Source organism: Indicator indicator, chromosome 2 (genome assembly GCF_027791375.1).
Source record: "Indicator indicator isolate 239-I01 chromosome 2, UM_Iind_1.1, whole genome shotgun sequence".
In the NCBI taxonomy this organism is placed as follows: Eukaryota; Metazoa; Chordata; class Aves; order Piciformes; family Indicatoridae; genus Indicator; species Indicator indicator.
The window spans coordinates 7,705,836-7,733,275 of NC_072011.1; the positions used below are offsets into that span (position 1 = coordinate 7,705,836).

Below are 27,440 nucleotides of genomic sequence, written 5' to 3' on the forward strand. Positions count from 1 at the left end.
TATAGAGCATTTTAGCAAACATTTCTTTGGACCAAAAGGAACAATCAGTGGGTGTTTTCATGTTAAGAGAGCTGACCTCTCAGACTGCATGAAACTAAAAACTGCGGGGGGGGGGAGGAGGGGGGAAGGGGTGGAAATTAACTGGTATAAAACGTTGAAAGAGATCTACAGCTCTGCAGGGACCTGCTTCTGGCTCAAGTGTATGAGGTTGCAACCTCATGAGGTTCAACAAGACCAAGTGCAGAGTCCTGCATCTGGGTTGGGGCAATCCCAGGCAACAATATAGGCTGGGCAGTGACTGGCTTGAGAGCAGCCCTGAAAAAAAGGACCTGGGGCTGCTGGTGGATGAGAAGCTCACTGTGAACCACCAGTGCACACTTGCAGTCTGAAAGCCAACTGTATCCTGGGCTGCAAGAGAAGTGTGGCCAGCAGGTCGAGAGAAGTGATTTTCCTGCTCTACACTGCTCATGAGACCCCACCTGGAGTACTGTGTCCAGTTCTGGGCCCTCTATTGCAAGAAGGATCTGGAGGTGCTGGAATGTGTCCAGAGAAGGGCCACCAGGATGATCAGAGGGCTGGAGCACCTCTCCTATGGAGACAGGCTGAGAGAGTTGGGGCTGTTCAGTCTGGAGAAGGGATGGCTCCAAGGAAACCTTCTTGTGGCCTTCCAGTATCTGAAGGGGGCTACAAGAAAGCTGGGGAGGGACTTTTGAGGGTGTCAGGTAATGATAGGACAGGGGGAATGGATCTAAGCTGGAGGAGGGCAGATTTAGATTAGACATTAGTAAGAAGTTCTTCACCATGAGGGTAGTGAGACACTGGAACAGGTTGCCCAAGGAGGTGATGGAAGCCCCATCCCTGGAGGTGTTTGCAGCCAGGCTGGATGAGGCTCTGGCCAGCCTGATCTAGTGTGAGGTGTCCCTGCCCATGGCAGGGGGTTGGAACTAGATGATCCTTGAGGTCCCTTCCAACCCTGACTAATTCTGTGATTCTGTATTTTTCCCTTCTCAAGCATCACTTCAGTGCTGGTAACATGAACTTCCTGATGTATAGGATAGTTTTTGAGAAACAAGATTTTGCCTTTCTAGGTGCTGAGTTTCAAGCCAGAGAAATGATTGCTACATTTCAAAGATAAAGCTGAAAGATGAGAGAAGCAATTTTGCTTTCTAGTACATCTGATAGTGCATACTAAGACTTCCTCTTTCCTTGGGGGAGCGGTGGGGGACATAGTACAGGCTGAGACCGATCTTTTCCTGAGTCCATAGAACAGGCTATTTCCCTCTGATCTGTAAACAGAACCAGCAAAAGAATTGGGGAGAAGCCTCATCAGACATGCAGGCTGTACTCTAATGAATGACTAAGTGTACAAAATTGTAGAAGGAACACCAGGAGTGAAGTACTTGGGATTTTTTTAATGGTGTGTGTTCTGACTTTCCTGGGTTTGGATTGTGTTACGGGGTTTTTTTTGTTGTTTTTTTTTTTCCCTTTCTACTCTCAACTTGCCATTAAACCCAAAAGACAAACACATGGTTGAACTACCTGCCATGTGAATTTCTTGAAATGCTGTTATATGTAGCCCTAGAGATTGTTCAAGATTAAAAACTGATCAAAGTTATTGCTTTGTTTGCTTTTGTCATCAGAATCAAGCTTTGAAAACTGATGGAGGAAGCATTTCTAATAAAGCCCCTGACATATGCATAGCATACAGGCTCCACTTGGAGTGTGGCAGATTAATCAATCTCGTTGATTGGTTAGAGGTAGGTGACCATGCAAATAGTACCTTGAACTGCTTTCAGTCTTCTGATTTAAATGCTGCATGGCTGCTTTTCTGTAGAGCCCCTTCTGACAGCTTCAATCACAGCATGCCTCAGTCCTTCCTGTGCAGGAACACACAGCTGCTCAAATCACCAGCCCACAGAACCTTCCTCTGACTACTGTGAATCATTTATTTTTCAACACTATTACCCTGTGATGAGAATCTTTTGCATCTGTTGCCATTTTATGCTGGGCACTGATCAGGTTTTATGCAGCCTACTTTTCTTTCCCCCTTTGTTTTTAAGTATGCTGTGACACTTCTATGGAAGCAGGCAAGCGCTGCTGCTTGGCTCTTGGAGAGAATACTTGTGCTAGGGAAGAGCAAATGTCCTTCTAGCCTATCTCCTACTGTAACCAGAAGCAGAGAGAATGTACAGTACCAGAAGGGGGCCCACAAAAAGGATGGAGAAAGACTGTTTGCAGAGGCCTGTGGTGACAGGACAAGGGGCAATGGCTTCAAACTACAAAAGTGCAGATTTAGACTGGATGTTAGGAACAGGTTCTTTAAGGGTGGTGGAACACTGGAACAGGTTGCCCAGGGAGGTGGTTGGGGGCCCATCCCTGGAGAGATACTCAGTGAGGTTCAACAGGGCTCTGGGCAACCTGATCTAGTTGAGGATGTCCCTGCTGACTGCAGGGGAGTTTGGACTAGATGACTTTCGGAGGTCCCTTCCAACCCAGACCAGTCTATGATTCTAAGATTAATATGATTAACATTCTCTAGACACACCCTAGCTAACAGTCATGGTTTGGCTCTAAAGTTCCTTGCACTGGAATGGTTTCTCTGTACATTGTAAGCCTCCTTGGCTTAAAAGGTTACATTTCCAATGGAACTTCTTGAAGCAAGCACAGCATCCTCTGACAAGAAATTCTGTGGGTGTACTCTGCAGGGCAGAGGACATGCCTTTTACTTGTCCTGAGTATGGTTTGCTTGCTGTTGTCTTCTCTTGAAATTCAGAATACCAAGTGGACAGAAGATTCCTACACAGCCTCTTGCCACCCCTCAGTTTTATAGATTTCTTCACAGCCAGCTGATCTTCATTTTTCCAGAATGTTTCATCAGCCTCACTTTGAGAATGTTTTTCAGGGTTTTGGGGTTTTGGTTTTTTTGTTGTTTTTTTTTTTTTTTCTGAGGCTGGGTCATGCACCAGAGCTGTGTTGGGATTTAAAATGAAGGCACACAAGTTCAGAGTGATGTCTTTCATTCTGTGTTCCTGCCATGGTAATATGTAACCTTGCTTGCTCTTTCAACTGCTGCTGAACTGACATTCTCTTGGAGTTGCTATTCCAAGATCTCATTCCTCCTGAGTGACAGTCATCAGCTCAGAGTTCATTATTTTAAATGCAGCTCTATGTAATGTGTTAACTCTGTGCTGCTTTTTCCCTTTCTAGGCTTTCTCAACTGTGGTGATGGCAGCTGAGGGACCAAATGCAGATGCAGCTTCCTCAGACCAGGATGATGACGTTATCCAGTATCCTTGCTCATGTTTGTCACTCAAATGTTTATTAAAAAAGTAGGATTTTTGAAATACTGCTTTATATGCACTGATAACTAACTCCAGAAAAAGAAGACAACTAGTTTAAACAGCCTTAAGGTACTGAAAACATCACAGAAATGCAGCAGCTTAAGATAGTCAAGCTCAGAGTGGTATGAGAACAGCTTTTGTCCTTAGGAGCTGTTTGGGTCTGAAATGGAACCAAAAATCCATAAAACAAATTGAACTGTTCTACTCTGTTAAATCATCTGAGAGTTGATGCAGCTGCTGTATAGGGGGAGAGCATTACTGGGGAGCAGAGGATAGGAGAGCTGTGAGGTGGGGAGCAGCTGCAGACACTAGTTCATTATGAGGAAGACAGAAGCATTAGCATGCTTACAAAGGTAGTGTCTCTGTAGAAGCCCTGAGTTCTAGTACCTTAATTTTGCTTCCCACAAAACAGCCATGTTGCTTCTTATCACTTTGTCCTGATTCTTAACTGAGGTCTGCAAAGTATTTGAAGGATGAGCATTAAAAACAGAACTCATGGCTTCAAGAGTAGTGCTGCCAGAGAGATGAACAGTTGCACAAAAAGAGGCTTAAGAATATTTGTATGCTCTAATACTACACATTGCTTTCCTCTAGCGTAAGGCCTCTCCTTTTTAGAAGCTTTACTGGTAAATAACACAACTAAATTCTCAATTTAACTCAAGCATATGTAGCTGTGTGTCAGGAAGGCAGCAAGAAAGATGCAGTGACTAGCAAGGGAAGCAGAGGTGGCGATGTTTTATGAAACCTCAACACAAAAAAATCTGTGTAACCATCTATCTTCCCATGTTTTTGTTAAGGGACATGAAAGTGCAAATGCTTTCTCAGAGAGATGACATTTTGTAGGCTTGAAGCTTCTCTTAGCAGTGAGGAAAGGACCTTCCTTCACTGCCACATGGTATGCATGTAGCAGAAGAAACACTGATTAGAGTGAAGGTTTGTGCTTTTGTAGGCAAGTCACACTTTGCCCCTTATTTCCAAGAACTTTAGTGTGCACAGGGCAGTTGGTGTCATCTGCTGACCATGACTTAGCACTTTCTTCCCCTCCTGGAGAGAATGGTGTGTGTATTGAGATATGTCACAAAGTGGATCTCTTTCCTTCACTGCACTGTCCAGTGCTCGTTTTATTCGAGCTGTTTCTGAACTGGAACTCTTAGGCTTCATAAAGCCCAGTAAGCAGAAGACAGACCACGTGGCCAGGCTGACATGGGGAGGCTGTTAATGTGCCATTGAGATCTTCATAAACCTGTTCTTCCTCACATTGTGCAATAGCTGTCCCCACTGAACTAGCCTGCGCTTCCTTTGCATACTGAGTCAAAGTCAGTGATGACTGAATGTTGTGAGATACATTCTGAGGGCTTGGATGGGCATGAATAGCAATGCTGGTTTATAATAGTCAGCCTCCCTCTGTAATGTACTGCTCCATTAATGCTCGTGTTCCAGATACTGTATTGGTGTGCCAGTTTTTATCTTCTTTGATGTGTGGCATTTAATGCTATACGGGTATCATTCAGGCTAGCAAAAGGACAACACTGGCTCTGGAAGCAACAGAAGTGATGAAGCAGTGTTATTAACTTGCTCATCGGTTGATGAGCTTTGAGTCATGAAATGCCTTCCAGATCCTTGAACTACAACTTTAAAAATAAATAAAGCTAAGTATGCTAAACAGGACACAAGTCAAGATTCTATGTTCAGCCTCTGCTGCGTGTTCTTGAAACCAAAAGTGGTCATCGCTGCCTGAAAACTCCTTTGTGAGGAGAAAGGGACAGTAATTTTGACATTTTTGCTCTTTGAAAAGAGCAAACTCTTTAAATCATTTCCTTTTTCTGCTGACGTTTAGGCAGGAGAACTTGGATCAGCATAGATTAAATGAGAACATGGCACTCATGCACTGGAAGAAGGTAGCAAAATCCACACCTAAAGTACACAGCAACTTTTGTCTTTGTTGAGGGTTTGTACTGTACACAAGCAAACACCTGTGTGTAAACAACTACTGGCTGTGTTAAAGCAGCACTGCTTATCTGAGGCATCTTCAGTCAAAAGAACCTTCTCTACCAAATGCTGTGTGGAAGCCCAGCACGTACTCTCTGAGCTTCTGCCATGATGGAGCAGTAACTGCACCTCCCTACAGGTTACCAACCCTGTGCTCTTTGTAGGAAGGCTCACAGCTACTTTGGACCGGATGGAGTGAAAGACTGCTCTTCAGACACAATCAGTGCCTGATATTGTAACAAAAAAACACAAGTGTGTGCTGTGCCCAAGGAAGCTCAGGTTAAGAGAAACCTAGACTTGGTTCCAGGTATCCAAGAAACAGAGGTATGTCCTAACCAAACCATCTTTTTATTTATTTTGGCACTCAAAAGCTACCCTGCAGCCCTTACTGCACTGAGCTTCAGCCTCAGCTGGGGAGCAAGTGTGGCTATGCTGGCAGCAGTGTCCCCTGTTTTCCCACCATAGGAAAAGCCTTAGAAGCCACAGGGACTCCCCTTTGCCATGTCTGCCATCCATTGATAATCCGTCCCCTGGGCTGCCAACACGTGCATTGCAGCAGTATGGGTGGAGACTTGAGGTCACTCTTATCACCTAGGAAAAGGCTGCAATTACAGAAAAGCATTTAGACTTTGTACCATTCAACTTTTAAGTAAGCTGAGAGGGAATTATTTCATTTATTGTACAAGACTCTATTTGCCTCCAAAAAAATCCCGGACTTCCTCAGCTGACCCAGAAAGGATTAGAGACCTTCTTTCTATTTGAGGCACTTAAGTGCTGCTCTTAGTGCATGTGTTCTGCCATCACTGTAATTTCAGATGCTCCCACTTGGTTCCCCTGGCACTTCAGCCTACTCAAAATGGAAAACTAGCCTGGAGGGTTGAAGATGGAATCACTTGCAGAAGGTAGATCTCTACTAGGAAAGGGGAAAGCAGCATTAAAAACCTGTAACTTACCAGGCTGTTTACCCAGAATGTATGCAAGATAGGTTGGGTTGGTTTAAATACCCTCAGAGGGTAGGAGTCATGTATTTTCCAATTCCTCTAATTGCAGAGACAGTCACACTTCCTGCTGCACTTAAAGGAGGGCCTACTTCTAAATGTTGCCAGGCAAATTAAGAGCCTGAGAAGAGTTTATCAGCCTTTCTCCTGCCTAAACACATACCTTGGAGAACAGTGATGAAAACCGAGAGCAAGGGTTTTTTAGTATCTCCGTGGAGCAGTTGCAGAAGTTCCTATCTTCCACCAGCACAAATTTCACCACCAGAGACCAATCTAGGTGACCTGTATCAGTTTTCTTTCATATAAAAGATTTTCAAGCAGCAGAAAGTTAGGAAGTTCCAGGAGGAAACTGCCACTGCATTTGACAAATGGAAGGGAGCAGCCAAAGAGCCAGCTGTCTCACTGACCTGAGAGGATATGGAGATGAATGCTCAATGGGGATGAGTGTTCCACACAGCTGTCTTCTGTCACTTCTGTCCAGCCTTCCCTAACCTGCCCACACCCAATGCAAGATATGACCACACCATCTAATTTCCACACCTCTGGAGAAGAAAATACTTGCAATTTTGTTTTCAAGAGAAGCAAGCCTCAAGTGTGTGGCCTTTAATCCCCAAATGTGCAGGCCACATGACCTTAAAAAAGAGTTACTGGCTGTTTCTTCCCTGTAATTGATACCCACTGAAGCCTGAAGTCCTGTGGTTTGCTATGCTATACAGTTTCTCAGGATCAAATCTTTAGTACTTGGCACACTTCAGACTGTAAGACGTAAAGAGGAAACACTTGACTAAAATCATGCAGAATGTATTGTGTAATTTAATTTTCATCAGCAAAGAGGAAATGAAGATTGGGCACTTAAAACTGGTTGTAAATTCCATTTAATTTGCCTTCTTCAAAGGCTGGACTTTTAAGTCAGTCTCAGCTGCCTGGAAAGAGCTTAACATGGCCAACTTTTGAACCAACATCAGTAACAGCAGAGACACTAGAGCTGTGAAAATGCACCTTGTGCTAGGGGTCTAATAACATCAGGCTTTCTGGGTGCAGATAATCTGGCTACATAGTATGAATTTTACAGTTGGTTCATAATCTACTTTTTGTTGTAAATATTCCAAACTTGCCCTCACGTATGTTAGCTGAAATACACACATGGATTTCAATCACTTTAAAATGTTAAGTTTCTACAACTGTCTGCACAGTAAGAGTATGTTCTGCAGATACTCTAGGAAATCTTCTGGCTGCAATGTTCACTGAAAGCAAACAGGACCCACTAAATCCCTTCTGAAGCTAATAATCCCCTCACTCCAGAAGGGATGATTATCACATTCTTAAGCAGCCACATTTTTCAAACCTCCTGCCAGAATTCAGACCTGAAAGTACCTTAGTTCCTGTTTGAATAGTTCACCATTTTTCTTTACTGTTACAGATGGCTTGGTTTTGACACCTCTTTACTGCACTACTGGTTCCCAACACAAATTTGGTAATTATTCCATTATCTACGTGTCTGCAAGAGCAGTAAAATACAAGATGATGCCAGGTACCTGTAAAAGGCAACCTTTCATCCTCCAATTTTTCATTTCAGAGAATGGCTTCCAATACAAAGGTCACACACAGTAAGAGCATGAACTCTTAATAGTTCTCTAGCTTTGGCTTTTTTTCCTCCCTACTGTGGAATCAGCTAAATCATTCCAGCTTGGGAACAGAAGTGTTCAGAAAACAGCTTCTAACCAAAATCTGCTAATGGTCGTGCTGGTGGAAGAGTACATAGGCAGATCTCAAGCATCAGCACACAAGATTGCTTGAATCTCCTTCCTTTGCTACCCTGAAAAACACTGAATAATCTTACGGTTATGTGCTTTCACATCTAGACACAAAAACCACAGTCAGGATGTACATGCTGCTTTCAGTATAACAGTATCTGAGATGAGCTGGAAAATAATTTACATGTCACTACCTTAAAACCAGCTTAACCAAGACCTTTGGTTTCAACTCTGCTAAGTTGCAATGAACCGTCCTCAGCTTGCTTTGCTTTTGGACAGACCAGAGTTACATACAAATTGCAAAAATACTCTACAAGTAGCCACCCACCACAAAATGCAGAGCCAAGAATTCACTAGTTACTGAATGCTGCCCATTTCCACTTGACTCAAAAGCCTTTGAAAAAGCTCTCCAAGCAGGTTTGTTTTTAAGCACCAGCCTGCTCCTCACAGCACCCCAGTTTTCCTTATTTTTTTTTCAACAGTAACCAAGGGGTCACCTGTCAGAACAAGCCTTTCATGTGAAATTCAGCACATCAGATACTGGCACAGAGATTAGGGATCCAGATTAAAGTTCAAGATGGAACAAGTGGCAGGTTAAAAAATTGTATCAAAGAATGCAACCTCATTTTCAATTGAGGAACAAATTAAGCATACCACAGCTGTGATGCACAAGCAGTCATGGTGGCATTATAGTTCACCTGCCAGAAGACTGCTTATTATGCATTAATTTGGAGCAGCACAGGAGTGGCTGGGTGCCAACATGACATCACGTCTTATTTATAATAACCCATAATATCCCAAAGGAAAGATAAGATGAGACACAGAGACTATGACAATGGTGAGTCCCTTCATTCTACTCTATCTCAAATTACCAGTTAGGCATACACATTTCTATCAAGTCAGAACAAGGATCTTTATAACACAAGTGTTACAGAAGATGTATCAGGATCCTGGAATTTGGGTAGGAGTCCACCTAAGCAGTGGTTTTCCTACCCTGGGCAAGTTAACAGTAAGAAGTAGTAAAGAAATGAGCAGAGAGGATTGAGAACTCTGAGGCAGACAACAGAAATTGCAACCCTTAACAGTTTTTTTTACCTTCAAGTAAAAGAAAACTCAAGAGGGGAGTCTAGCAGAGATCTCCCAGTTTTGAGATTCTGAAAGTACAGTAAAAAGAATTCAATATTTATGTAAGATAAACATCAGGAAAGTGAGCAGAAAACACTTTGATACTGTGATAACATGCCTAATTCTGAACTGACTGACTAGGAGTTTACCAAGAACTAGAGCTCCTCCATCACATGGCTTCTCTGGTACCATAAGCATCAGCCAATTAATGCATGTATCTACCAGCTGCAGGCTCGAGAACATTTCAACTAAAACTCTTCCACTAATTCAAAATGGTACAAAGAACTATTATACCACAGATTTCCATTTAACCAGAAGCTGAAAGCAAGAGAATACAACAGTTTACAATCAAAGGATTACTTTGAAACTACTTTGAAAACTCCCCAAAGCAGGTAAGTCATTTGAGAAGCAGTTATTTCTAACCCAGGGCACACCATCTGGAACTGCCACGTAGTAACTTCAGTGATTTACACCAAGAGAGAGCAGCAGCCAGCATTGATAAAGCAGTCTGGAAACAGCTGAGTGTATCCAACAACAAACTCCTATACCCTGAACACAAAGATTGCACACCTTTAGCTCTTTCATTACCTACAGTCCCAGCTTGTGGTGCAAGTGCCTGCTCTACCTTATGAGGAGAATTCTTTTGATGTGTCATTTAAATCTGAAGGTAGACAAGCACAGCTGCTGGAGTCAGCTGCAGCAAGTTAAAGCAACAGTTTCTTGTCAGTTCTCCACCAAATGTGCTTCCACACCATGAAACAATACAGCCAGTCTAAGGAAGACTTCTTCACCTCTGAAAATTACCTGAGTTTTTCAAACAACTCCTTTCTCCTTCTCATCTAAAATTCTGATCCACCCACTACTGCTATAAATAAAGTTTTCATTTAAACACTCAGATTTAAGTTTATTCATACACAGCAAAAGTTCCACCTGCATATTAAAAACAAACAGATTAGAAGTAAATGTTTTATTCTTCCAACTAAATTCCAGTACTACAAGGGCAGTAAAACAATGATACACTGAAAAATTGCAGCAATAAACATTTGTTAAAGACTGATAGAATAAATAAAAACTACAAAAATGAGAAATCATATAAACCCATTCTTAACCCCCAAAAAGTCATGGAATACAGAAATGCCCTCCTTCACTATTTCACAGGCAGTACTGTGGGCTATTTGCTTAAAATTGTCCTGGGATTACATTCTAACTTAACTGTGATTACAGCTTTCTTGTAGTGCACAGTTATGAAAACCACACTAACTTCAGTCAGAAGTGTCATTCTACATTTTTATTTACACAACCAGTGAAGGGCAACTTCTAGAACACCAGCTTTAATCCTTTACTTTTTCAAACTTATTAACATAAGAAGCCAAATTGTAATGATACAGCAAATGAGGCCACTGGTATTATTACAGGTAGCAAAGGTCCACATCCAGGTGGTACTGACATCAGGGAGCACTCCAAAACCAGTTGCTGCATAAGAGTGGTTGCCACTGACAAAAGCTTGAAATAACCTGTGTTCACAGGGGGAAAAAAATATGGCATTGCTGCAAGTCTTTACTGGGACAGCTTGCAACAATAAAACAGGGTGTATAGGGCAGCCCACATATGCAGAAAGTGTGATTCATGAAACATCTGGAAAGAGAAATAAAACGAGTTAATGACCAAATACCAGCTCTATCACAAACCTGCTACAGAAATATCAAAACCTGCTTGAAAATAAACCCCAGCATATTATGGGAGACATCTCTACACGCTTTTAACAAAAGCTGCATTTCGTCTCACATCTGCCTTTCATCCTCAGTCTTCCATATATTACCCATTTAAAGTATTTTAACCAGGGGCCTGGCTGAAGCCCAGGAACAAACAATGTCCATTTAAATGACTGAATGCTGGTTAACTTAATGCTGCCATAGGCATCAGAAGAAAGAGATACTCACAACTGGCAGGCTGTTCTCCATATCGTCGCATGATCTGATCATGCGTGAACTTCACAAATGCGTCGTATTGTTCTGCAAGCAGGAAGCATTACAAGGGTGAGTATGGGTAAGTTCAACTCAAGCCAAAAAATATTCAAGGCTACTGTTTTATGCATACAAATCATATAAGTTAAAACACACATCCACTAACAGTAGTTCTAACTGACTTTACACAGCTCATAGTAGCCATTCCCATTTCATTCTCAAGAACAAGAATGCAGCACATGCCTCCTTAATTAAAATACTTTCCTTTACGAACTTCTGTCATGGGAAAGACAGCAACATGCTCAACAAGAATTATGCTGCACAAAGACCTCAGCATATCTAACACCTGCCAAGCATCAGACACTGTCTGTTGAAGTAATGTGCCCATTTAACAGATCTATAATGGAAGCAGAGTAGTTAAGCAATCGGCGTTAAGGTCAGTGCTAGGGGTTGGAAATGTAAACTCTCTAGGCTCCTAATGTTACCAGATGTAAGAAAATTAATCTAATGAAATGGAAATAGAAGAGAAGGAAGGGGATTTGCTAGTTAGAAATTTTTGGTGAGCACCACAGAAACAAAAGCAAACGACAAACTAAAAGGATGAAATGCTAAGCGACTAACACTTGACTAATTCCAAAAGGAGCCCCCAGTAGGAGACTGTGGACTTCAGGAAAACAGTTGTGTAATCTGAAATGAAATTTAGATATTGAACATATTCATCTGGCTTTGAATTAAGCATTGTTATTTCCCAGAAAGATTACTCCTTCTATACACACATACATACAGATACATTCACAATACTTTATTCAATTTTAATACTGCACTCATCAGCAGGTTTATCACCTTTCAGAATTAGGAAATTGAACAAGGAGAGTAATATCTACCAGATTCCGCTCCTCTCCATTCCCCTTCCTCCCTTGTGGAAAAACACATGTGCAGCAATGTTCTGAGAAAAGGGCAAGGTCAAAGAAGGCAATCTTCAACCAAAAATGCAGTTAGATTTGTAGTGGTTCCTAGTCCCACAGGTTTGCCCCATTAAAGTCCCCATCCTCTTGCAGGGATGAGCTTGCTTCACCTTTGAAGTAAACAGGGTATCAGTAATCAGCAAGTAGTGCCGCAGCAGCCCAAAGTATGGACCTGACCCAAAGATCTAAGGACATTCATCACTGACTGAAGGGGCCCAGGGTCACAGCAGTTAGGTAGTTCCCCTCTGCCCACAAGCAGGACCTCTATTTCACTGCAGGTCTGACTGACAGCTAAGCCGTGGGAGGATCTTAGCCAAACAACAAAAGAACAATGAGCAGATTGAGGATCTGTTGCCCAGACACCATTTCCAAAAATAACAGCAACTAGAACTTTTCCTAAAAGCATGTATTAAAGGCTGAAAACCAACTTGCAAACTTTCTTCTTTAAAAGTTTAAGTTGACATATACAGCTGCTTTGTAGCATCATCATTGTTAAAACTATGGCTTTGGGGAATTTAAAGGACCAAACCCAGTTACTAAGAGCGACCTACAGTGAACTCTGAAAATTTAAGTGTGTGCTTGTAACGATACTTACACCACTGACATCCCATATTACGTATGCTCTGTCTATTTTAAGTCAAAAGGCAGCTAAATGAAACGAATGTAAGTACAACTGCTATACAATTTGACCTTCAGTATAAAAAGCTGGTTTTCACAAACGGATTCCAGAAAAACTTCCAAGACAAAATTTTATTTAACCTCTTACACTGCTTCCATGGTTTTAAAATCTGCAAAGGATCTTCCATGAAAGACACCTACTCAACCAAGAACATGGGAGAAGAAAAAAGCAGTAATCTGGCTAACTACAAGAAAACCACGACTCAGAAAGGACCAAGGAAAATATCTGAGAAACAAACACTAAATCACTTTACAAAGCTATTCCATTGAGATCTATTGCAGAATTTCCAATCACACTTCCATTGACTTCACTAGTTTGTAAGAATGAGTACTGCCTTACTGTAAGAAGTTTAGGAAAGGATATAGTCACTCTGTCAACAGAAAAACCTGACTGGCTTTCTGTTTAAGGAATTTCCAGATTCTTTTGGCAGTCTCTCTTTCTAAATTTCCAAATAATGCTGAAAATATATTGGCTTGATATACGGCATGCAGTTAACATATCTTTCTAATAGCTCTTCTGGTGACCACCATTATAAGAACAAGTAAATCTAACCCATCTCACCATAAACCACAACCCCCCAAAACAGAAACCAATCCCCTCCATTCCCAAGAGAAAAATTCTCCCTTTAGCACTGACAAACACATGTAAGGAATTGGCCAGAGAAGTTCCTGTTTGTGAAGAACTACACTCTAAGTGTCTAGAACAAATGTAAACTCTTCTGGTCTTCAAATGGCTGTGATGATCACTGCTAACTGAAATTCATTTAAGAGAATACAAGAAATTCTCCAATTCCTAACACACATCAATTAGAAGAAAAAAGTTCTAGAGAGCTCTAACGATCAGTCCGAAGCACATAAAAGATAAACACAGAAACGCAGCATTAGGCCCAAAGTAACAGAAGTATTTAGGATTCTATCTATAATTTTAAACAGATGTAGATTTAAGAGGGTCTTGGAACTTCAGCCAGCCATTTCTTACACAGCAATGGCAGATCAGCAAGTACAGGATATGAACAGAGGCTCAGGTGCAGAGACAATACTGTCATGGCAACCCACAAGCCTAACACAGGTCTACTGACTTTCTGCACAGGCATATCTGACAAAGATTTTATTCCCACACCTGAAAAGATCTGAAAACTTTAATTTTTATATGTTTTCGGGTAGGATGCAGAACAGATATGGTTATTCAAGAGCAGGTCAGATGTTCATTATCATCACACTAAGTACTAGACAATGAATCATACTGTGAAGGCATCTACCTCTGAATGCACCAGAATTTAAGTACTCAAATGCTAGCAAAATGCTTAAAAGTAGAGGACTTCAGCAACTATAGAAAGGTCATATTTACAATGCTGACATTAATATAATCTTTACAGTAAGGTAAGCTGGCATCAGGCAGCAAAGATATGAGCTGAATGGTGTGAAATACAACAATCCAACACAGAGCATTAGAAATGCAGCTGAACTACAGACGCTCAGACCCATAGAAACCACCACTGGCAGCAGTGTAATGGTAAGCACTGGGAAAAGAAAGGGAAATCTTAGGTACTGTCATCTTGCCAAATTCCAGAAAAAGGAAGTCAGTTTCCAAGCAGGGGAAAAAAAAAAAAAGTCCTTCACAAAGAGCTCTTAAGCAAGTAGAATAGAAAGTCTTTCTGGGCAAAAAGAAAAAAGATAAATGAGGAGGAAATATTCAATTCGGACATTACAGCATGAGAAAGTTCTATCTGAAATAAAACCACTGTTTCTGTTCATTACTAATATGCAGGAGTCATAGCTTCTATCCAAGGCAGCACAGGGAGGGGAAAAAAAAAAAAAAAAAAGGAAAAAACAAAGCCACACCACTATCAAAGAGACTACACACTATTTTCTGTCCTATGTTCAATTTCATTCCTTAATCAGATTACACAGGAAAAAGAGTAACACAAAAATGAAAAAAAAAAAAAAAAGCTTTCAAATTCATCCTAACAGATTTTGAACTATAATATACCTGCAAGTTTTGTGGTCAAAATTTCTTCATACTCTTCACGGATTTTCTCTTCACGTTCTTTCAGCAAACGTTCACAGATCATTCCAACTTGTCTGAGAGTAAACAGGGGCTGTTCTTTTTTCAATGGTGATGATGCTGCAGATGAAGTACCTAAGATTAAATATTTGGACATATCAATTTAGACTTACAAGTAGTTCAGAACCACTTTTATATAGTCAGTTTTCTTCACATCATCTACATTAAAGAAACGCAGGAAGGCATTTAGGACACATTGGAGAAGTCTTTCTGCCATTTGAACACTTTAATTACTATTAAAGTAAAAATCAAGACACTCAAAAGGAAGAGATCTATAATGGACAATTGGTACAGGTATCAAAACATCAAGTGTATTACACAGACACTCTGGACACCATTTACAAGGCAGTTGCCATTTGCAAATTTAAGCTTCTATTTTATACAAAAATTACAGTACATTTGTGCAAAGACAGCTGCTTTGCACAAGCCCATTATAATATCAATGGCAGTGTATGCAGGATGATCTCTCGAAAACAATGCAAGCTTTGTGTCCTACTGAATCTTAAAATGAGAAGCTACAATCTTCCAGACCAATGCTAATACTGCCAAAAAAAGCAACTGGTGAGTGAGTATGCCGTAAAACACCAGATAACTGGGGAAAAAAAGAAGTTGCTCCAACAGAGCCTAACAATGTAGCAGAATTACACAGAAATTACTGTTAAAAAAAAAAGGCAACAGCAGCTGGTAAGAGGGTGATATAAACCACTAAACAACTAGAGAAAACGTATGCAAACAGAGCCTAAAAATACACTACAGAGTTACACAGAATTCTCTGGGTACCTGGCAAAGCTGGTCCAGTAAGGAGAAATGCATGTGGCTGTGCATCAGTAGAACAACAAGGATCTGTCTGTTGAAAGGTATTTTCTAAGTGTCTCCTCTTCTGCATGCGTTTGTACTCCTGTTTTATGTTGTACAGAATTTGTTCTGAAAGAAAATCAATTAAAAGATAAGCCTCAAGTAATTACATTTCAGCATTTCACTTCCACTCAAACACCAAAAACTGTAGACAGCTGACAGATTATAAAAGCTAGACTCTTAAAACACGGCCTGCAAAGACCGTTTTGTTTTACCTGAGATACAATGAAAATCACTAAAAGAAAGGTAACTCCAGACTGTTTTCACCAGACCAGTAGGGAAAAATATTGGTAGTTAAGGTCATGTGTTAGTACCAGAGTACTGCTAACAAAAGCGAGCAGCATAAAGTTAAAATTTAGGAACTACACAATATACATGGAGAAAAATAAGGCTATAGAACTTCTACTGGTATCCAATCTTCCTTTCACAGGAAATCTTCATTTGCAATCATCTTACTTCCCTAGATAGCATTTATCATTTGTACAGTTAAGGCCAACAAAAGACTTCAGGATAAAACATGTACATGAAGTACTATTCCTCTCTGTAAAGTTACTGGCATACAGGCAACAAAGTGATAAGGAAAACAATTTAGAAAAAAGAAACTACTGCTTATAACCTCAAGGAATTGGAAACCCAACAGGTAAAATACAAAAAAAGTCTACCACAACATTTTTGACAGCCTCTGATCATCCAGTGGATGGATCAATAGTCACTCATAAAGGAGGATGGCAGTATGTAATTCAGCATTTGATTGCACTGAATAAAATGCAGCTAGCATTTTCAGTAATCTCATCTCCACTGCAGAATAACAAGGAAAAAGGTAATCTTCTCAATAGAATTACTAATCCTGTGTGCCTTTTTGCTGAAATCCCATGCACTAAAAATCTCTCAGGTGCATTAGTACCCTAACTCCACATTCTTTGGCAATATTAAAGGATAAAAAAAACCCCAAACAAACAAAAAACCCCACAACATTTTCTAGGGTTGGTTTTTTACAGGAGTCTTTCACAGAAAGATACTTCCAAAGACGCTCAATGAGAACTCTTACTTTCAAAGCTCAAATGCATTTTAAAAACACTCCCTGTGGAATCAGCTTCCACCAACCCACTGACACTTCTAGACTTTTGGCAAAGACAACTTTCCAAAACAGGTATGTGCAAATCCATGTGATCAAGTCCAAGTTGCAAAGGGCTCCCCACTCAGTACCTGCCTCCATCTGTTTGGCATTCTGCCAACACAGTACACCACAAAAACTTCTCATCCAATGCTCAGGTTTGCAAACAGTATGCTATTGAGGTTCCATATTTGAACATTTTCTAGTAAGCAATCACGTGAAGCAAGTTACTTCAGCCACCAGTTTATTCAGGCTGAAGCCTATCTTAGGCCATGCAGTAGCAAACACCTGACAATTCCTCGTTCAGAGATTTAACTATTGCGCTGGTTCTTCACTCCATAGGTCACTCCAGGGGCTTGCAGCTTGTGAGAAGAGTGGAAATGATTCCCAGTCAACAGAAATACCAGCGTTTTCAGCAAAGGAGCTTCTTGTCTGGATTTTATCCATTGATTAAGGCCTTGCAGCTTACACATTTTCAGTCCCATGCTACAGTGCTTCTACAGTTTTCAGCCTCTGTAAAGGGAGGATCAGTAACTTGGTTCAAAGCAACAGCTAATGCAGCAGATGTAATAAAGAAGCATTTTAAAGAAATTAAGAGAAGTAAGGAAGACAGACAGAAAAAAAGTACTGAAGAGTAGCTAAAGGATTCATAGGCTTTGTAGGACAAGATACATACTACACTCCAGCATGGTACACAAATACATACATCAGGTTAAACCATGATACAGTCAGACTTCCAAAATTACAGAATCCCATGTGGAATGTGTCACATGCATCAGTCACAGAATAACCCTGCAACATTTTTACTCAACAGCATTACGATGGCAAAACCTTAGTTTTCCTCGGAATCAAGCTGTTCTAGCTAAAGCAGTACTGCTTACTAGCAGTAAGCAAATCAGCTCATAAGATAACATCTACCCTAAAGCATGCCTACACTATGAGAAATGTGGCTACAAACATCCACAGTGTATTTACATTCACTAAGAACGTAACAGACCACGTGCATCCTTCGCTACCACTACTTAGCCTTCAGCATACTTTCCAAACTCCGTATGAACTGCAACATCAGCCAAATTTCAGGTGTAATAGCTCTGAAGAAAATCTTCTCCATAGTTTTCCTTTATGCTTTTTGCAGAGATGTTCTCAAACTATATTAACCATCAAAACCAAGGGAAAACAAGCAAAAAAACCTAAAACAAACCAAAGAGGCTCTAGTCAATAGGTAAACCTGCAAGAGTCAGGTCTCCTTCAGCCCTAATGACTCCTGCAAATTAAACAGGGAATAATTCAGAGAAAATGTTAAAATAGCAGCCAGAATAGGAGCAAAAGCAACATTAGGTGGGAGGTGGTAGGGATGACAACGATGGACAGATGAGGGGACTGGCTGACTTCAGAGATTTAAGGCACTACTACTCAGCACAGAGAACTGGACTACAAGCTCCGCTCAGTAAGGCAAGATGATTGAGAATGGCTCACCTTGTATCTCCTGATTTCTACCATTTGTAAAACGTAGATTAACAGCCAAGAAATGCAAGTTTAGAGTAGCACTGAACTGTTCAGTAACTTTTCACATTAATGATCAGACTGCTTCAAATTAAGCAGACAGATTTTTGCAGCAGCAAAGATCAAGTAGACATTTTTATAAACATACAGTAAATAAAATCTTTGGCTTGAAACTACTTCACTGTGAATTGAAATGTGAATTTGTATTAACTTTAATTTAAATTAACTGAAAATCTGCATGCAAAATTGAACTATTTTATCTTTTTAAAATAACATCTAGGAGAGCAAGGAAAGTTGTTTAAAGCACAAAATTAGTTCTGGCATTCACAGTTTTGTTTAATAAATCCGCAAAAATATGCTTAATGAAGAGATTCTGTTCAAAACAGTTCTTACAGCATCTCAGCACTTGAAAGAAGCCATGAAATATTAAAGCAGTGTAAACCAGACAACTTTTGAACACCATCTATACATCAGGCATCTAACTGTAAAGCCATTTTAACACCTGGCTCAAACAAAGCTTAGTCTTAGCAGAACTCCTTCTCCAACCTCGTTCTGCTTCCAGAAAACCTTGCCTTTTCAAGTTTAGTTTCTTAACCTCCTTTACTTTCATATTAGCTCTGACTATACTCTCTGCAGTTGACACTGAATTAAAATATGCACTTGACTGGTGTCAAACACAGGACAGATTTTGTGTTCCTCAATGTGGAGGCCCAAATTACCTTTTTCAACAAGGATATGCGTTTTAATTCACAAATTATATATAGAAATCTAGAACCTGAAAGTAGATTTTTTTTTTAATGAGTACAATCTAAGTGAGCTGTTCTAAAACTATAAAACTGAAGTGAGAACTTATATATGTAAGTCAGTAGGTATTTCAAATACAGATTTTATCTTATAGATGCTTCAGTTCAAATCAGACATTGTATGTCATGCAATTTCACTTATGAGATGACAAGACAAATGTATTTAATATGATCAAACATGCACCACTGTGGGCTCTCCTCAGCTTCTTTTTAATTTCACTTTGTCCCCTGTGCTCAGTGTTTCCTACCAGTTAGAGGTAATTCTGAAGGCAGAGAGCTAGGTAACAGGAAACAATAGGCCAAGAAGCTGAAAGTGAGAATTAGACTTGGTGAATCTGGGCTAGTAGCAAGAAAAAGCCATATAGCTAACACGCTGCAATGAATTAATACTTCATAAATGCCATTTCACAGTTCAATCCATGACACCACGAATCCCAGCCAGTTATGCAAGACACATCCCCTTCCCCTCCTCCTTCAGGTTCAAGGCTCAGACAAAGAATGACAGAAGATGTGTGCTAGTCTCACCATGACCACTAAAGGCACAGGAGATTCAGTCAAATACATCTGAATATAATGAAATGAATAGATAATATTTTTTTTAATCTAGAGCTCTGTGTACTAGAAGCTGAGTACCCAGGTTCATGAAACACTGCATTAAGATGAAGGAAAAGCATTCACATCAGTCTTCTTTCAAAATCTGAGATATGATTTGAGGAACCAAGATTAAGTTTCAGCTGCTTTCACACCCAATGAAGAGAGGATGACAAAATGTGAAGGGGGCAAATCAGAATTCAAGTTTGACACCTGTAATATGATTTGTCATACTAATGGATTACCAAACCATTCATTTCCAAGGAGTGATGTCTTCTTCCTTCCTTTAATTCATGATAAAAAGGCAAGTTATTCCTTTTCAAAGTTCTGTCATCTAATGACTTCATCCTGACCTGTAATTAACTAGAAACGAGGTACAAGGGAAACAGAAGTACACTTGAAAAGGTAACAAGGCAAACAATTATTTTTCCCATTTTAATAATCACTTATCAACTGTGAAGGTGCTGATTGTTCCATCTGAAGGATTTTTTTTTGCTTGTAAGCTAGAAATCTCTCATCTCCATTCCTGGCTTCTCTCATTTAGCTGAAGGAAACTTTAGCAAAACACATAGGTAGGTGACTTAAGAGGCTGAAATCAGCATAGCAGTTTTCCTGGCTTGAAATGTGAACCTAAAGCTCAAGTTTCAGTTTGCAATGTCAGCATTCAACATATGCACTTCAGTCTGAACCATGGCTGAGATTTCTTCTAAGGGAACCACCAACCAAATGCCACCCTAATGCCAAATGCATACACATTCAAGGATTTCAGCTCCTGTTAAACATTTCCATTAGGCCATCACCCTTATTCAACATCTAGCTGACACTCACATTCCTAGTTTTGGTCTCCCCACCACACTACCAATACACAATGTTAAGAAGCCAGCTTCCCCCAAGAGCAGCACAGTAATGAGTAACAGTATTCTTCACTCTATCTACTTAAGCAGGGAATCCACAGGCAAAAATTAAAATAATCCAGATATTCCTCTTACTATCTTGCTTTGATGACAGACATTGAATCACTAAGGCTGGAAGAGACCTCTATGACCACTGGGCCCACTAAACCATGTTCTAAAGTGCCATGTCTACACATTTTTTGAACACCTACAGGGATAGTGATTCCACCACTTCCCTGGGCAGCCTGTTCCAATGCCTGACCACTCTTCCAGTAAGAATTCTTTCCTAGTATCTAATCTAAACCTCCCCTGGCATAACATCAATCACTCTAGCCACATTTCTTCATTGGACACAGTCTGTTAAGACTTCAGTAATAGAATGTATGCTTTGGGAAACCATACTCACCTCAGAGAAGAATGCCCTAAGCCAGAAAAAACACTGATAATGGGTACATGCTGACACTTCACAGCCAGCATCTATAGCTGAAGAACTGACAGAAGCAGTCTGTAATGTGTGGCACAGAGCTGGCCACCTCAAGAGATTCAATTACTCAAAGTCTCATGCTGATGAAAAGTTCTGGTTCTCCCACAAGTCAGAAAACCCTGTTCTCCTGATGAGGATATTGAGGAATGAAAATGAAATGAAGCAAAGCAAAAATGTATTAGATACAGCAATTAGATCTTTCTCTTTGCATAAAAGAAGTCACACTGCATTTATCAGACTTGCCTCCAAAACAAATAGCTGCTTCAACATTTTATGACATCTACAACCAAGGGTGTTTAACATTTATAGTCACCACAGGCATCTATATAGAAATTTCTCATATAAATTAAATTATCAAGTCCAGATGCCACCATTATGTGCTTTATGTGCCTTTTCCTTTTTTTCTTTAAGGGGTGGGAATGTTTGGGTTTTTAAAATCCTAATGATTTCTGCAATACTGGAGCGCAATGAGACACTTGGCATTTTTCCAAGATAATTTAGCAGTAAATACACATGCAAATAAATGTTAACAAACCAGAAATTAAGCAGAAAGTGATGCAGCACTATAAATGCACATTCCAAAGCCTCTTGATCTGTTCATTTAAAAGCCAAACATGTACTCTGCCACTGTTGGACCAAATTTCAGACGGAAGTTTGCTCAAGATGGCAACTGAAAGGTCACAGGGGGACAGGGTACAGGGAGACTTAACACTTCTTCCTACTCAAAAAGGTCAAAGTAATTTCTTTTCATTAACTTTGAAAATTTCTGTTAATCGGATCCACTCCCCTACCCACACTGCCCCAATTGACAGAAGAAGGTATGTATTAATGAAAAATTTATCTACCTTTTGTTTGTAAGGAATCTTTCTCGAGGGAGACTCTTAAAACCAACTCCATTTGCCATATGATTGCCACTAGAGCACCAAACACCAGTCATGCATACCCAACAGTTTCCATATTCCATCAAATTTTTTACATTATCTCTGCTTGGACTGCAACCAGTGGCCTGAGTTGAAGGACCGTTGCCAGTAACTCCACCCACTACAATTTTTTGTTCCCAACACTACTTATTTCTTGGGGTGGGGGGAGAGAGTTGAGGCAGATGAATGTTTCAGATAAGAAGAAAAACTGCACATGCAGGTGCAAAAACTTTGTGGACTTTCAAGATATTTCACAAACGGGTTTTGAGTACAATATTCTTTTGAGTCTACAAAGCTCTAGCTGAAAGTTAATCTCTGGTTTTGGACAAGGAGTATAGAAGTTTTTCTCCTCAGCTATTAGATATTATGAATTTGGAGATTTAAATCTCTACGGTCAACATTATCTCTCCCTTCTCCCTTCCTCCATTTCTTTGAACTGTACTTCCCACTGGAGAAATATCCAGATGTGCAGGCTTTCTAACACTGACCTGCCTTTGAATTTTACAAACAGCTAGTTTATTCATAATTTTGCACAGAATACAACAGTTCATCAGGATAAAGCTGCAAATAACAGATCTAAGATATCCAGTAGAGAACAGAAAAAAACCCTTCCACTGCTTTCTCCTTTCACCCTCTTGATTTACCAGCAGCCTTAAGACTCCAGGGGAAGCTGACAACGTACAATACACTATGCACAGGCATCCAGACTTCAAGTGTAGCTTTTCAGATCATACAGAACAGCCTAATTTGTAGCTAGAATTTACATGAAAGTAAAACTCATCTGCAGTATTCAAACAGAAAACTTCTCAGAGGAGCCACTTTTTCAAGGTTGAACCAGGCAGATGTGTTCTGCACTGCTTATAGTGAACACATTTTAAAACACCACTCTAGATGCAAGCAATGGTAATCAAAAAGTAGCAAACACACTCACAGACTATGCTCAAATCAGTAAGAAACATGCCACAGAAAGTGTAGACAGTAAAGCCACAATTACATGTTGGCTGCCAAGTTCATTGAGAAACTGGAAGTGACCTAACAGCTGCTCAAATAACCACAAAATATTAAAACACTCTTGTGAGAGATAAATTTCATCCTGAGTAAACCTACGATATATCATTTATTTCTCTATGACCACTCTATAAAGACAGCTGTTTTCTCATCTGACTCACTCTCTAGTCTTAGTTCTCAGCACCCCTTCAATCAACCTGTATTCTGCTTCCAGATAATTCGTTTTTCAAATAAGTAACCATAAGAAGTTCTTGCGTAGCTTTAGTCTCCACTGCGTGAAGTTTAACAGTACCAGGACAGTGTGTCAGACAGAAGAAAAATGCTTAAGCACAAACCGAAAGTATCAGCATCAAGTTTTATATCCAGAGCTCTGATTTGATATGGCCACTACTATTTATTAAATAGAATTGAAGCAGACACTTTTTAAAGAGCTAGAAGCCTAAGTATTACAGTAACATGCTGAGAAAATCCTAAATGCAATCAGTTTAATTCTGACCATTGTTACTAAATTTCCCAATATAAAAACTGAAGAAAATAAGCGACTGAGTTTGGAACACATTTAAAAGCAGACTGCAATTCTTTTCACACAGAGCAAGATTTCTCTGACTCAAATGTAGACAGCTACCTCAGAAATGGTTGTGTAATTCATTTTACAATCAATGGAAAAAAATCCATCTTTTTACAGCATACTTCATCTCATCCTAAGTCAGAGGTCTAGAATAAACCATCTGCTTCCCCTCATAAGAAAGCCACAAATTATTAGGTCATATGTGCATTTACAAAATTAGATGAGATGAATCCCATAGAATCTTCCAAGTGGCCTCTTTAAAATTATAAGCTCTGGTTTTGTTTGCTGAAGGTCGAAATGAAATACACAAGTCATAATACCCCTAAATTCAACTACAAGTAAAAACTAAGCAAACTGTTTAAGTCACATTTGTACTAGTGCTGTAAAAAGATTTTTTTCTTGTGGCAGAAACCACAGAGGGAGCTTTTACGCAAAATCCATGTAAATGGGCACAATTTATAAATGCTTCAAGTTTTGCTCAGGAGCATTCAAGTGCTGCAAAAGACATTTTGATTTGTTGTCCTTCACTTTGTATTATACAAATGGCTTGCATAAAATATACTCTTTTCATAACAGAGTCAGCATTTCAAATGATTACCACTTGCACCTCTGATGTTCTCAGAAGATGAGGTTTCTATTTGATCAACTTCAGCAGGTTTTTGTTTGTTTTGTTGTGGGGTTTTTTTGTTTAAGACCTTCAGAATCATTAAGATAGGATTTTAAGTATTACCTCAAATATGGATGCAGGTTATCTCTGCTGAATGTTGCATTGATTTGTCTCCCTTCAGAAATACATATTTACTGTTCAGATAATATCTGCATTGAATATTCATTATCTAAGATCTCCAAATCCCAAAAAAACAAGCCAAACGAAATCCTTGCAATGAAATAACACTTATCTTATGAAAAGAATCAAATTAATTCTGATTTTAAATTACTATCTCGAAGTATATGTAAAGTATATGTATGTACTGCCTCACTGTACCAGGGCGTGCCATCCATCACAACTCCCGTCCCAGACCGCTGACTCATTCCAGATCTTTTCCTAGAGGTTCAAAAAAGTATCAAGGCACTAATGCCAACTTTGTATGCTCTCTACAGATTTCTTCCATAGCATTTTTAAAAATTATTTTATTAAAACCTGTAAAAAAAAAAAACCACCAAACCTACTGTACAGTTTTCAGAACTAAGAACATTGAAACAAGGCACTGTCCTACGTGGGGCAGATGGCAATTTGAAAACACATTCAAACTTAATGCTTAGTTATACTAGCAGTAAACCAGGGTCAACTCCTGTACAAAAGCGAGTACCGAACGCAAGAGCAGGGGAGATTCAGCTGCAGCAACTGCAGAGGGCTTTTTTCCTGCACACAAAGGACACAGATCCATACCTCGGCGCTACAGCCACTTATAGTTGCGAGCTTAACCGTTCTTAAGTGCATTACTAGAAGCTACCCACTAGACGAACCGTAGCAAGGGCCAATCAATCCTGCACGTCCAGCCAAGATTCATTCCTTCTCTTCCCACTCCCTGGTAAAACGAACTCGGTTGATTTTTTTTCCTTGACAACAATTACACAAGCAGACCTGGGGCTTTTAGGGCCACCGGTTGACTCATCTCTCAGACGTTAAGCCCCCATTATATATGTAACCTTCAGCTTTAAGGATGTAAAAGGGTTTCGTTCTCGCCCGTTTCCGAGACAAGACAGCCCGATTCCATTTTAGCTGCCCTAAAGGCAACTCGCACCGTTGCATACAATCTCTTTCATCGCTCGGTTTTCCTGCGAGACTTTAAGGATGCCACAGAATGGGTCATCCGGGACGACGGCACATATTAAGGGACTAGAAGCGGAATTACCCCTTTGTTTTATCTGCTTTTGCCTTTCCCACTGGCGTTTTGCGGGTGATTGATGACAGGCCGCGCTCCCCGCCCTCCCTCCCGCCTACCCCTACCCCCCATGTCTGAGCAACCGGAGGAGGTGCCGCCACCTTGGCTCGGGCAACGCTCGACCCACCGATAATGGCTGCAAAGGATCGATTGGGGGGAGGGGGAGGACACTCTGAGAGAGGTTCCTGGCACAGGCTGGGAGTCAGCCCCAAGCCCACCCCGCTCCCGCAGGCACCACGGTCACGCATCCCCCCAGCCTTCTCCGCCTCCCCGAACGTTTCCGCAGCTCGGCTCGCCCCTGCGGCTCTCCTTGCCACATTCAGGCATCCATGGAAGAGAAGAAAAAAAAAAAATCCTTCGTGCCCCTTCCCGAATCGAGGAAAGCCGGCCTCCCCTTTTCCTCGGCACTGGATCATGTCTCCCTCACCAACGCAACCCCCCCCCCCGCCTCCGCTTGGGTCCCTTTTTCCAGTTTTCCCCCCCCTCTCCGACCCCTTTCCTATGGCCACCCGCCCGCATCGGCTCAACCCGCCCCCCCCCCCCCCTCTTCCTCCCCGTCCCTCCTCCCCCTCTCCTGCTGCAAACGGCCATTTCTATTGTGTCTCCGCCGCGGCGGTGCCAAGCCGAGCAGGGATCGCCCCGGCCCCCGCCTCTGCCAGCCATAAAGCCCGACAGAAAATGGCTGGAGGGGGACGCCAGAGCCACCCAATCCTTCCCAATTCTTCCCCCACTCCCCCGGTAGCCTTACCAGACCCCTGCCCTATGCACCCGCCGCCGCCCCCCTTGCCACTGAGGATCCCCCGTCGCCGCCCCGCACCCCCACCCGGCTGCCTCCGTTCTGGGGGGCTACAGAGCACGGCGGGGCCGTCTCCCTCACCTGTGGTGAGCCGGGACGACACCTCTCCGAAAGGCGAGGGCTCCATGCGCAGGTATTTCTGCGGAGAGGCGGCGGCGAAGGAGGAGGAGGCGGCGGCCGAGGCCGGGGTTGACAATGGCGCACATCGCCTCCGCTTCGGGGACGCCGGGCTCAGCAGCGGGTCGAAATCCAGAGTCCTTTTCAAAGTGGCGCCGCAAGCCATGGCGCGGGGCGGAAGCTGGACGGAGGAAGGGGGCTCGAAGCGAGGGGCAGTAGAGACGCCGGTGCTGGTAGTGGTGGTGGCAGCAGTCGGCCCTGCCCAGAGGCGCCTTCCTCGCTGTCTGGGGCGGGCTGGGGGGGAGGGAAGGGAGGGCGGCAGGGAAAGGAGGGGGCAGCTGCGTCAGGGCCTCCGTCGCCTCCCTGTCGGCCTCTCTCTGGGGAGCGGCCCCGGCCCCCCCCAGCGGCTCCGGCTCGGCCGACTGGATCCCCGCTCTCGCCGCTCGCCCTGCCTTGGCCGGGCCAATTCCGCCCACGGCCGTTGAAGGGGCGAGAGCTGGGCTGAGGGGAGCGGGGCCGGGCCCGGCTAGCCGGTCTGGGGCGGCCGATGACGAGCGATGGCGGCAGGGCCCGGGCGGCGGCGGCAGCAGCACCACTTCCCTCTGTGAGTCCCACACCAGCAATATGGCGTCAATAACAACGCCGCGGATTCAAAAACCAACCCCCCGCACTGCGCCTGCGTTCCTGGGGCGGTGGCGGACGCAGAGGCTCAGGGGAATCGTGGTTTCCCCGCCCCAGTCTCGCAGCTCAGCAGTGGGGCGCTCTTGGGGACACTGAGACTACAAATCCCGTCGTGCCCCGCCACGGCTTCCGGGTTCTGATTTAAATCCCCCCTCGGAGGCTGTGGTGTGGGGCGTGGGTTAAAGGAAGAGGTTGTGGGGATCGGGCACCGGTGCCCGCGGGGAGTGGAGGTTCAAGGCTAGGCCTTGGGGGCGACTGCCGGGCGCCCAGATGGAGCGGCGCAGCGCTGCGCGGCCCTGAGAAAGGGGCGGAGGGTTCGCGTCAGGTTCCGGAGACGCAAAG

At 42.0% G+C, this 27,440-nt stretch overlaps 2 protein-coding genes across 3 annotated transcripts in view; one reads left to right on the forward strand and one right to left on the reverse strand.

Moving 5' to 3' along the window:
• ORC3 (origin recognition complex subunit 3) overlaps positions 1 to 5,002 on the forward strand; it is a 43,043-nt gene extending 38,041 nt beyond the window's left edge. For both annotated transcript variants that reach the window (XM_054399170.1, XM_054399171.1), the window contains exons 18-20: positions 1,641 to 1,757; positions 3,208 to 3,287; positions 4,455 to 5,002. In XM_054399170.1, coding sequence (XP_054255145.1) covers positions 1,641 to 1,757; positions 3,208 to 3,287; positions 4,455 to 4,560 — 303 coding nt within the window. In that variant the 3' untranslated portion in view covers positions 4,561 to 5,002. The remainder of the gene's footprint in view (positions 1 to 1,640; positions 1,758 to 3,207; positions 3,288 to 4,454) is intronic.
• A 5,183-nt stretch (positions 5,003 to 10,185) lies between these two features.
• Positions 10,186 to 26,660, reverse strand: AKIRIN2 (akirin 2). Its single transcript, XM_054399296.1, has 5 exons — positions 26,382 to 26,660; positions 15,660 to 15,803; positions 14,805 to 14,954; positions 11,148 to 11,219; positions 10,186 to 10,842 (listed from the first exon to the last, which is right to left on the reverse strand). The coding sequence occupies exons 1-5, from the start codon at positions 26,581 to 26,583 to the stop codon at positions 10,832 to 10,834; spliced, it is 579 nt and encodes a 192-aa protein (XP_054255271.1). The 5' UTR covers positions 26,584 to 26,660; the 3' UTR covers positions 10,186 to 10,831.
• Between the last annotated feature and the right edge of the window lie 780 nt (positions 26,661 to 27,440).